Consider the following 13,085-nt stretch of genomic DNA (forward strand, 5'->3'; position numbering starts at 1 on the left):
TAAACATTTTTCAGTATACTACTTACGGAAATTATATTTAGTTTGTTTAAAGTGTAATACAAATGTGTTTAAACCTGGATTCCAAATTAATTCTATACCCAGATGGCCAACGAGATAATTTCAGTATCTATGTTTATTTCTAAGATTAATACACAAATGCCTTTTAACCTAAGAAGGCTGGCAGCAATATGCAATAGTTTCCATTTTTTAGGAACAGCCATTATTTTTTAATGCTATGTTGGCCTTGCTGACTTAGTTTTGGAGCTTCTCTTATTCATCTATGAACTAAGCTGAATATTCAGGAATTAATGAGAATAATAGTTTACTTTCATTTTTTAAATTAGGTAATTCTTTAAAAATTTAGTAGTCTTATGAAAGTTTTAAAATATTGTTCAATAAGATGTTGCTATGTTGTACAGAGCCAGCTCTGTACGAGGTGCACTTGAAAGTGGACAAGCTGAATGTGGAAGACATGTTAGACTCTGACCGTTACAACCGTCTGCTGGATGTGTTCCGTCGTTCCCTTTGGCCAGAGAGTCAGTCCGATCTGTACATAACATTCCTTGCTTCAGCCGTGCAGCTGGGAGCTAGGCTGCCTCTGAACCCTTTTGAGGGTGAGGGGTAAGTTTGAGTCCTATTCCAAAAATAAACCAGCTTTTAAGGTTAGTTTTCAAAGGTGTATTTAAGTTTCAGACATTGATATAGAAGCACTAAAGAATTGATGATTTTGTAATAATGTATTTGTATTAAAGAATTTTAATTTAAAACTTACTTTCATAATTAGACTAACACGTATTCCACTTAAGAAATTACTTTTTACTTATTTAGAAAATACTTATTTAGTAATGATTTTTTTGCTTATATTTGTTGAATTGTTTTATTTGTTGAGTAACTCAGTAAATACAATGATAATAGTGTACTTGTACTACTGAGTTAGAAATATACTATTTTAAAGAATTGAGTACAATTTTATTATTGGACAATATTAATTGTTTATACAATCAAACATTTAGTACAAGGTAGGATTACACTACACCATGTGTCATGTAACAGGCTTTTCTGGGGCATGCAAATTACAAGTCCAAAGCTCATTTTATTTTTGAGATGTCCTCCATACAGATAGACAGACAGCCTTACTATATAATGTGGCGGAGCGTCATTGAAGTAGACTGATACACAATTGCTCCTGTCTGCCGGGAATGTAAAAACTATCTTTTGTACTATTTAGTAATGAATTAGAAATAAAAGAAGTATATTTCATTTTCATAAATAGTATTAAGTGTGATATTACAACATTTGGAATCAATGTTCCTTTCAAAATTTAATGGATTGAAATAAATTAATTATAAAGCTCATTGGATCAAAATTGGGATGAAGTTTCCTGTCTAATGATTCACAGAAAGATGTGCTGAACATTTTGGAACATTTTCTAAGATGTTGTAATTGCAGAATAGTGATGCACATCGGTAGTCGAGCTCCATTCTCCAAGACTCTGGAAGATCTCCAGCTGGAAGTCCTTCCCCTTCGTAGCAAAGGCCAGACCAATTGTCCTGACTTCAAGCACACCTCCGTTGAGCGTTTCTTCAAGCAGTACAACTTCTCTCTTGATTGGTGTGCCTTCCGACTGGTCAATGTTACTTCACAGGTAGTGTCTATCAACCAAGTCTGATAAACGGAAATGAATTGTAAATTGTCATGTCAATAGTTATTAATGTATATTACAGTGCTATTAATAAGTTAGTGTAATGCATGATGATTATTAACCCTCGAACTGATAGTGTCTGCTCCTGTACTGGCACTCTTTATTTCAGCCGTTTGTAATCTTTATATTAAACTGTTATATACCTTTCAAAATTCTTCAGATGTACAACTTAATATATATAATTGCTTTCAAAATATTCGAAATAATAATAATCAATTATCTTCATTATTATTTTCTTATTTTCAAAAAAGATAAGATAGATATAAGAGTAATAATGTTCTTCAATCGATAGCTAGATTATTCTGCATTATTATATTCTTATATTAGAAAAAGATAAGATAGTTATAAGAGTAATGAAATACTTCAATCGATAGCTCGATTATTCTGCCATCGGTTGATATGCGGTTTCAAACCGAAACATAGAAAATTCATAAAAAATAACTGATCCCTGAAACATTTCCTTTACTGCCTATAGACCTATAGAACATTTCCTTATAGACCTAACAGATTTCAACTTAAAAGAGAAAAGGCAGTTCACACAACTAAATTAACAATAACTGATCTTGTTTCTGATGGAGTTCTAAACATAATAAAATACTATAGTCCGGTCAATTTAGACATTGACCCTTGCAAAAATTCCCAGAAAGCTGAAAATGTGCATAGATGTTAAGGACACCATTGATATGAAATTGTGATAAGTCCCCATCGATCCCATGTCTCCAAAAAGTTTTATTCAAGGTCAAATTTCACAAAAATGGGTTTTTTGAATTTTTCAGCGAATCAGTGACTTTTATGATAAAATATGACAGACAAAAATTGTAGATCACAGCCAGTATATGGTATAAAAACAGTATATGATTGAACCGATTGAATATCTTCCCGAGTAAGTGTTGCCGCAGTTGCTAGGACTTTTAATCACTCTTCTTTGCCTTTAGGTTTTTTTCACTCCAGCTTGCTTGATTGATAATACCATAATAATTACCAACAAAACATGCAAATGTTAATTATCTTCGTTTCTCAGTAATAATGATTCTATTACCATAATTTAACTTTGTTCTGTTATCAACACTTACATTTGTACAAACATTTTTCAATTCCTGTAACGTAAACTGGCAGTCATGATTACTTTCAATATATGAAAATATTCCCTCCATGGCGAAATTCAATGCTTCATCTTGAGGACGACCGACTTGACCTCCAGTGGTTGGCTTTAAAAATGAAACAAAGCAATCATTATGGTACTCAGCTTCAGCAGCAACTAAATTGTGTTCAAACCCGATGCGAGCAACAATGATGCGAGTTTTTGCGGTGTCAACAGAACGAGACTGAGCTGCTTTCATAACTGAGTCTTTAAATGAAAGAGTTGTAACGTTACAAATTTTACGACGAGATTTCTGTGATTGTTTCTTTTCGTACTCTTCATTCAACTCATCACTGAAAACTAAACAACAAATAGTTAAAAGAAAAATGTAACTCACTTACACGTGCTCTAGTACGAGGAGGACTTTTTTAAAGGTAGCTGATTCCTCTTTATTATGCCGTTTTGCTGCTACAATTGTACTCTGTCGAATGTATTGTTTGTGACACTGCACATGAATTGTTATTGAATTTACGTTCTTCAAGCAATCAGTACGTTATCTCTCCATATGAATACTCGTGTTCATTAACGTCTTCATGCTGCAATAAACAGTAACACATTCACTTGAAGATAAAAGTTTAGTACAAATAAAATAGAACTGTAACATATTTTCAACAACAAGTGAATAAAGCACAAACTTTAGCAGAGAATATTTTAAATAACTACATGTTTTCACTACGAAGGAATTTTCAAGACTAACGGTGATTTAGGTGCGAGCTCAGAAAAGCAGGTAGACGGAACGGCCACGCGAACAATGGAATGGCAGGCGGATGTTGTTCAAGGGCACGTGGTTCCTTAAAATTTGGACTCCTTATTTTTTAACATCATATTCTCAGAATTATCGGTCAATATGAATGTATTAGTCTCGCAGACTTATAGTTTTACTTATATTGCAAGCCCAATGATATCATAGGCAGCTTAGTCATGCTTATTATGGACTATAGAACGTAAGAAAATTTTGTAATGGCTTTTTCTAAAAAATGGTTAGTGTTATGGAAAAAAGTGTAAGGACAATTTTTGTAGATCATTATATGATCTACAATTTTTGTTTGACATATTTTATCATAAAACTAATCGTTTAGCTGAAAAATTCAAAAAACCCATTTTTGTGAAATTTGACCTGGAATACAAATTTTTGCAGACATGGGATTGATGGGGACTTTTTACAATTTCATAATAATGATGTCCCCAACATCTATGCAAATTTTCAGCTTTCTGGGAATTAATGCAAGGTTGCCCCTATTTTTGAGCTAAATTGACCGGACTACTATTGCATCAGTAATTTTACAAAACAAGAACATATCAATCATCTGCTTACATTTTAACAAACATTTCAGAATATTTTAGTATGTGTTTTTTTAATTGAATTGAATGTAAATAAAATTATTAAGAGCAGTACAATGCCAACATGAATCAACAAAGTGAAACTTCCAAAACATATTATTTACAACAGTTAGAAACTGTGCATGTTGCATGTTGAAACAACTCAAGATCACTCATTATAGACTAGCATAAAAGGCATTAAATACAAGACAATAATAACATATCAATGTACCTTATAAAACTTGATGGATAAAATAGGAGTTTAATTAGATTGGAAGTAGAAGGACCATACATAGAAGTTCACAGGATTAGACTAAGTTCTAAACTACATCATATAACTTAGGTTTATAACAGGAGTCCCCAAAGAGTGCTTTGTGGTGCCCAGTCGTCTTGTCAAAGGCCATAAAGGCCACAAGAGATGTTCTGCTAAATTTCTAATTTAGAACATTGTTTTTTACACTTATTTATCAAAATTTAGTACATTACAATTTATTCAAAATAAGTTCTATGTTTTATGAATAATTTAGATGGTTAAATTTTTTACTAATGGCTAAAGAAGATACATGACTTCTGAAAGAATCAAAAGAACAACAAAAGAATTAGAACAAAGTCATCAAAAGTGAATTTGATTGTACATGTCTGAGAGTTCTAGGGTATAAAAACAGTTATAATACGATATTTCTTTGTTTGGACCAATTACTCCAATTGTTTGGATCAATTAGTGAATTGATGTTAAAAGAAGAATTGATAAATTTGTTCATCAACCAATTCATAACAATCCAAATTACAGTTTAACCCAATCATATACTTCCAGATAGATAAAATAAAATTAGTATAATGGCGAAGTGAAAACCAGATGAGAAGCACCTGTAACATGCATGCATCAATTTTTACAGTTAAGATATACTTGAAAATTTCACTAGTTTAGCAATATAATAAAATCAACATTTGTGAAGACTTATCTTTAAAGTTTGGTCTGTATGTGTTTGAATTAAAGCATCGAGGATGATAATTAGGGATTGCAATCCTAAGATGTGGGATCTTGGTATCCCGTTCGGTTTTTTAACCCTGAAAATCCCGGGATCTCAAGTTGGCAATTCCAGGATATTCTACATTTAAAAGGCGCAAAGTTTTACTAAAAATAAGATGCAAACTAAATTTAGAACGTTTGTAGCAAAAATGTATAATTGTCATATAAATTAATCTATATTCGGTTTCACCATTAAAATAAAATGGCAGCATTACAATAGTAGTGTATTAATTACTACTTTTAAAGAAAGAACCTTGTTAAATTACATTGACATATATTAATTATTGGTTACATAGTTAGTATTTATTTTTTGCATATTCATGGCAATCATTCAATACAGAAAATGAACACATAGTACTAAGGATATTTTACGCTGGCAAGCAAAGCAGAGAATTAAGAGACTTGATGTTTCTATTTTTACTTTTTACAGAGGTACTTGGAATATAATTTATTTTATTCAATTTCCCACTCACTGTATATTTAAAACAAAACTTAAATATAAGTAAATAGAACAATGATAGTCATCTATATTCAATTTAACGATTTTGTATTGGTACTGTAATTATCTTTAATTCGATGAAACATCATTGTAAATACTACCGATATTTCTCTTGACACCAGATGTACAATTTTACATCGTGAATAAAATTATTTAAGGTATAAATAATTTTTAAAATATTTTTATACCTTATTTACATTATAACACGTGAAAAATTGTTTTGGGCTTACAAAAATGGTCTGGGATTGCAAACTTTATAATATAAGTAAGCATGATGGCACTTCGAGCATTGATGTTATTTATCAGTTCTTATTTTAAGTATGATTTGTCCTGATTATAGTTCAAAATATAAATATGGAAGGTTGATAAAGTTTTATTTTAAATTCAAGTTGTAAGAAAAGCGAAACAAAGATATCATGAACTAACAACCTATCAAGGTGTGTAGGAGCTTGCAATTAGAAAACCTGGATGAACTGAAATTGCAGCTTTCTAGGGAAACATGGCAGGATGTAGTCAAAGCTCCTACCACAGAGGAAGCATACAATGAGTTTAACTTCATCCTCACAAAAGCCTTGGACTCGGCATGCCCCAGGAAAAACAAGAGATCTAAAAGAAAACACAAGCCAAAACACTTCTCAGACAAGGAAGCACTCAGACTAAAAGAAGACTATTTAAAATATCAAAGACGATATGAAGTGACAGGGAATCAATCCGAAAAAGAAGAGGCAAATGTAAAAAAGAGAACCTATGATCAAAGACTCAAGCTACTTAGACAACAGGCATCCGCTAAATACATAGAAAGGGCAGTAAACAAATCAAAGGCCACATGGGAAGTGATAAATAACGCTCGAAATAAAAAGAAAAGCACTTCAGAGCTCAAACTCCAAATAAATGTAGAATTATCATCCTGTCCCAAAAAAGTTGCTGACTGCTTTAACACATACTTCATAAATACAGCTGAAGAAACTCTAAGTAGAATCCCAGACTCTGAGAGAAAAGCAATTCAACCCATAGTCCATGAGCCAATAAAAAAACTAAACGCCATCACATATACAGACACATCAGAAGTCAGGGCAATCATCTCTGAATTAAAGCCGAAAAACTCTGCTGGCATAGATGAGATCTCCTCCAAAATGCTGAAACACTGTGTGGACGAGCTTACCTTCCCCCTTGTCACTATCTTTAACAAATCTTTCAAAGAAGGAAAGTTTCCCTCAAGACTGAAAATCTCAAAGATCTATCCCAAGTTTAAACATGGTGAAAAGTCTGAGGTAAGCAATTACAGACCGATCTCGCTTATTTCAACTTTATCTAAAGTCTGTGAAAAGATTGTGTTAAGGAGACTGCTCGATCACTGCTCCATAAACTACCTTCTCAGTGACTATCAGCATGGTTTCACTACAGGAAAATCTACAATCACAGCGATGATAAAGCTAACTGAAACCATTGTTGACAACTTGGAGGCAGGTAATTTCTCAACAGCAATTCTACTCGACCTAAATAAGGCGTTTGATTGCCTCAGTCATGAACTCATCATTAAAAAACTAACACACATGGGAGTAAGTGAAACTGCTAACAAATGGTTTCAAAGTTACCTCAAGGGCCGACAACAGCTAGTAGAACTGAAGCACACATACAGAGGAATCACAGAGGAAATACGATCGAAACCTCTCCCAGTTCAAAGAGGAGTGCCTCAAGGGTCGGTTCTAGGACCAGCACTTTTCATCTTGTTTGTTAACGACATGCCACAGTACCTAGGCGATTTCTGCTCCCCTTTAATGTATGCTGACGATACAACGCTTCTGCTGAATGGACAATCACCAGACGACCTAGCAGTGTCATGCTATGTTGCTCTAAACATGGCATACCAGTACTGCAATGGAAATGACTTGGTTGCAAACCCAAACAAAACCAGCCAGATAGCATTTGGAAGACGAGCATCTGAAGTCGAAGTTATACCAGAAGTACAAATGGAGACAAGTGTTAAGTTCCTGGGACTGACAATTGATGAGAAGATGACCTGGACACCACATATAGATTCTCTCTGCAAAAAACTTAACACCAGCATGTTTATAATCAAACAAATAAAATCCCTTAGCAACACAAACACTGCTAGAACTGCCTACTTCTCTTTTTTTGAAAGCCAGCTGAGATATGGCATTGCAGTGTGGGGTGCCACATCAGCAACAAATCTAAAAAGAATTCTGATCATCCAGAAGAAAGCAGTCAGAGTCCTGGCAGACCTACAACACATGGAAAGTTGTAGAAATGCTTTCATTAATCTAAAAATTATGACAGTTGTTTCCATGTACATATTAGAAGTCGTGTTACATGTCGATGGAGAATACCTGCCAAGAAATAGAGACATTCACAGTCACAATACCAGAAATGGCGCACTGTACAACCTCCCAGCACACCATATGAAGCTGTATGAATCTAAACCATCGTACATCGGCAGGAAATTCTTCAATAGGCTACCACAAGAACTGCAACACAAGAGAAGCTCCTCACTGAAAGCAGCGTTGAAGAAATGGCTATTGGACAGACCTTTCTATTCTCTCGAGGAATTCCTACAAGGAACATTCCAGAACTGACCCAGCCACCTCAGAATAAAAGGCCATTGTAATTGTTTAAATGTTGACACCATTTGTAATCTTGATGATTATAAATAAAGATAATTCTGATTCTGATTCTGATTCTGATAACAAAAGATAAACAACCCTACCACTCTTATTAAGATGGAAAGTTTAATTGTGGTTTTATTTTCTGTTCTGTGTAAATTATTTCCGTAAAAATAAATCTTGTATTACAAAAATTTTATTTTGTTTGTAATTTTATTTTATAAATTATTCCTTTTCTTTATTGAATCTAATAATACATAAATTTAAAAAGTTGTCACTAAATATAATAGTTTATACAAAATTTAAAGCCTTTTAAAATAAAACATGGTTTTTGTTATAAAAATAATATTTGGTGGTACGAAGGGCACTGCATTGACGGATACAATCTGTACACTAAGCGATCAACAATTTGGGCACATCTAGTCAAGCTATCATACTAATGAAAAATAAAGGAATAAAAATCAACAGTTTAGGTTGTAAATAATGTTTCTTTTTTAGAATATCATAATATTAAATATTCGTATTTTAATAGTATTATATGTTATTCATAAACATGCAGTGTATGAATAAATGTGTAGTATCTGAATAACTGTGTCTAGAATAAGGATTTCATGATTCTCATTCTTTCATACCTGTTGTGTTGTATTCAGATCGAAGATGTTCTGGAAGATTTCTCTGCTGAATACAACCCCACATGGCTAAACCAGAAGAACGCCATTTCTGTCAGCAAACAGGTAACAGAATATTCAGAGTTCCACATATATGTTAAAATGATACGTTACTGTGTATTTTATGTTTATGGTGATACATAAAAGATTTTTAATTAACCCTTTTAGGATGACAAAAATATTAGTAATTTTTTCTGGTACACACTTTAGAAGTAACTACTTTTTCTGAAGGCTGTATTGAAAAAGACAAAGGTGAAAATAGAGAAAATGCAAATGTTTTATAAATACATTATAAGTACAGTATTAAATGTTACAACATATAATGTTATCCTATTATCTTATAAATAAAAATGAATCACAAAATGTGTTGCTAAGCACAAATCTTGAGAACGACTGGACCACTTCGGTTAATTCTTTTTGTAAAATTTTCATTGAAATCCATGGAAGGTTTTTATGAAGCAAAATATAAGAAAAGTTACCTTGAATATTTTGAAATTCAGAAAAATGTAGATTTTACGTTTCATAATCCAAATTAAACTGGCACTAAACAGCTGTTCAAACTTTTAGTTCTATGTCGACAAATTGGCTGAAAAATCTGTTTACATTTAAATTTGATGAAATATTAAGTAAACAGTTATTGATCAGTATTGTAATGCAGATAGTAAATATAAAGTTAATATATATATTTATCATGTATATATATTAACCAAATATGAGATATTGCAAAATTTTTTCACATATCATATCCGCTTGTGACTAGTCAAAAGTGCCAGGCTAAAATTGGCGATTTTGCAGTCTCTTAATTAAAATTTATAACTTTTCATAAAAATTAGAGAATGACCTAAAAGTTGCACCAAATTACCCGTATAGATATATACTATCAACAAAAAAATATATAGATGTAGTTTTAAGTAATTTAAAAAAAAAGTTTTAATAAATTACATAAAAATTTTTTTATTTTTTTTGTAAATAACTAAAAAAGGAAAAATAATTTTACTGTGGTAAGCTATTTTATTATATATTGTACATTTAGAAAGTAACAACTATACAAAATTTTGTGTTAATTCTCTCATAAATAAATTTTTTATGACACATTTTGTTTAAATATGCATAATTGTACTTCACAACAAGTGATAAAGCAACTGACTCTTACACTGCAAGAAACTTAAAATAAATATTCACATTATGGATGTACCGGTAAACAGATGATTGTACGATCCATAAACAGTTTAAATACAGTTAAAACACTATTTAGCAAGAAATATTTACACAATTTTATTTGAAATTTATTTACACTTTTTTATTTACAAATACAGTATGCTACGAGGGGTATCCAAAAAGTAAGTTTCCCTGTTCTGTAAAAAGACGCGTACGTAACACAGCGTGCAGCTGTGGGCGGGGATATGTAGCGCGGTTTGGTTGGCAACAGGTGCGCCGGTCACTGGCCCATTGTCACGCTTCTCAGTCAGTTGCTGCCCAAACATCATGGAGACTCCACTGCGTTCTGCCGCCAGTTGCGAAGTCCGTAGTGTTATTCGTTTCTTGACCGCCAAAAACGAAACTGCCGTTGAAATTCATCGTCAGTTGTGTCAAGTGTATGGTGAACATGTTATGTCCGTTCAGATGGTCCGTCGTTGGCGTGCAATGTTTTTGGAAGGAAGAGAAAATGTTCATGACGATGAGCGTAGTGGCCGACCGGCCAATTCTCGGCAACCTGACGTCATTAATGCTGTACGAGCAGTTATTGACAATGATAAGCGAGTGACTCTCGATGAAATTATGGATAAACTGCTGTCAAGTGTTGAAGTTAGCCGGTCATCTGTGCACAATATCATGACAGAAGATCTTCAGCTTGCAAAAGTGTGTGCAAGATGGGTGCCTCGCTTATTGAGCAATGCCCATAAACAACAACGAATGGCTGCTGCCCAGTCTTTCTTGCGATTGTTTGACGATGAAGATGAAAACCTTTTCAGTAGAATAGTCACTGGTGATGAAACATGGATTCACCACTCAACTCCAGAGACCAAACGCCAGAGTATGGTGTGGCAAAAAAAAGGAGAGGCAGCTCCTCAAAAAGCCAAAGTTTTTGAGTCGGCAGGAAAGGTAATGGCTACAGTTTTTTGGGACTGCCGTGGAGTGTTATTGATTGACTATCTTCCTCGTGGCGAAACCATAAATGCAGAAAGGTATTGTGAAGTTCTCACCAGACTTCGGCGGGCAATACAGAATAAACGGCGCGGACTTTTGTCGCGCACGGTTCTGCTTATTCAAGATAACGCCCGACCACACGCTGCTCGTGCAACAATGGAACTTTTGAGGAAATTTAAGTGGGATGTTTTTGGTCATCCTCCATACTCACCAGATCTTGCGCCTAGCGATTTTCATCTGTTTCCGGAGCTGAAAAGACACCTTGGCGGTCGGCGATTTGCCAACAGCGATGACCTTCAAAATGAGGTGGATACTTGGCTTAAAAATTTGGCGGGTGAATTTTGTGATGCTGGAATAAAAAAACTACTTCCTAGATACCAAGAGTGCTTAGAAAGGGATGGTAACTATGTAGAAAAATAAGGTATGATGTAAAAAGTTAAATAAATGTGTTTCAGTTATTTTTTGAGTCTTTTTAACTTTTTCATAATTAATGGAAACTTACTTTTTGGATACCCCTCGTACTTACAATTTCACTCCCGTGAGATCGCAAATTGTCAGTCATTGTAACTACTACACACAATAGCTCTAAGCACGTAACTACTAACACTACTAATATTTACAACCACAAAATAAAATAATGTAGAAGAATCCAGCATACAATAGTACGATTACACTAAAGCATAAAGAATTAACAACAATAGATCGAGTCAGCTGATAATGTCTCGTGACAATTATTACGAAATAAAAATGCATAGACCTCCAAAATAAAAATGATATTCATATTAATTGTCTACAAATATACCAGGGAATAAAAAAACATAAAACTTTAATCATTTGACGTCGTATGTATTTAAGAAAACAATGAATATCAAGGCGTCTATATATTGCCGCCTGGCGCTTTTCGCATATGTCACCGACAGTAATATATTGCCACCTGGCATTTTTCAGACGCGATCTATGGCGGCAATATATTGCCGCCTGGCCCGGAAAGGGTTAAACACTGTTATTTAACCAACCTTAATGAACAAAGTTATGAATGCTTTCACATAAGTTACTTTAAACTGGTGGGATTCCTTGACATTGTGATATTGAATTTTAACAGTGGCTTATGGAAAACAGAGAAATGAACACTAACATTCCTCAACGATTCATTGTATCCCTGGCTACAGTCCAAAAAGCAAGACTGGTATAATGAAGAACTTTAATAACGATTATTTTGGAATGTTGCATAACCTTAATAAGGATTTCCCCCTTATACCGAAAGTATATAAGAAGTAGCTAGGGCTTTCCTCTAGGTCGTAATAGGCTTTTCAGTCCTACTTATGTGTGTATTTTCTTCATCAGGACAAGGCAAACTCAACTATGTCAACACAATTTTGACCAAAATAGATTTCCGAGAACCAGCCAAGCTAACTGTGACATTGTAGCTAAGTGAATTTAAACGGTCTTAAGTAGGCACTTTTTAACCGAAGTAGACATCTCGGTCCTATGTAAGTATATATTTTTTTCTTCGTCAGAACAACAAGGCAAACTCTACTATGGTACTGGAAATATCTTAGACCTGAAATATATGACAAGGACTGGAAATATACGCTTTTTGACCGAAGTAAGTTTCCGAGACCTGTGTGATCCGAGGTTTGTGTTTTCTTGATAGGGATGACAAGGCAGCTGTGACGTTATGTATATAATTAATTAGAACCAGAAATGCTCCTACACGTGCCAAACATGATATAATAATTAAGTTAAACTCAGATACTATTTACCATGAACTTAAATAATATCTACCTGATGTATGCCTACTTTTGTTTTAACATTTTTTTAGGACTCCCATCATATTACATCATAATTGCTTTTACCAAGTAATATTCTTCGGTTCTAAAGATTGCGTGTGAAGCCGCGGGTAAAAGCTAGTTCACAATAAAATTATATACAATATAACCATTATTTGATGATAAT

At 33.6% G+C, this 13,085-nt stretch overlaps 1 protein-coding gene across 2 annotated transcripts in view; it reads left to right on the forward strand.

Moving 5' to 3' along the window:
- Positions 1–13,085, forward strand: part of LOC124359424 (alpha-sarcoglycan) — a 54,993-nt gene that overhangs the window by 24,746 nt on the left and 17,162 nt on the right. For both annotated transcript variants that reach the window (XM_046812156.1, XM_046812157.1), the window contains exons 5-7: positions 420–621; positions 1,450–1,645; positions 8,964–9,047. In XM_046812156.1, the coding sequence (XP_046668112.1) occupies positions 420–621; positions 1,450–1,645; positions 8,964–9,047 (482 nt within the window). The remainder of the gene's footprint in view (positions 1–419; positions 622–1,449; positions 1,646–8,963; positions 9,048–13,085) is intronic.

The sequence above is a fragment of the Homalodisca vitripennis genome, chromosome 4 (genome assembly GCF_021130785.1).
Source record: "Homalodisca vitripennis isolate AUS2020 chromosome 4, UT_GWSS_2.1, whole genome shotgun sequence".
Lineage (NCBI taxonomy): Eukaryota > Metazoa > Arthropoda > Insecta > Hemiptera > Cicadellidae > Homalodisca > Homalodisca vitripennis.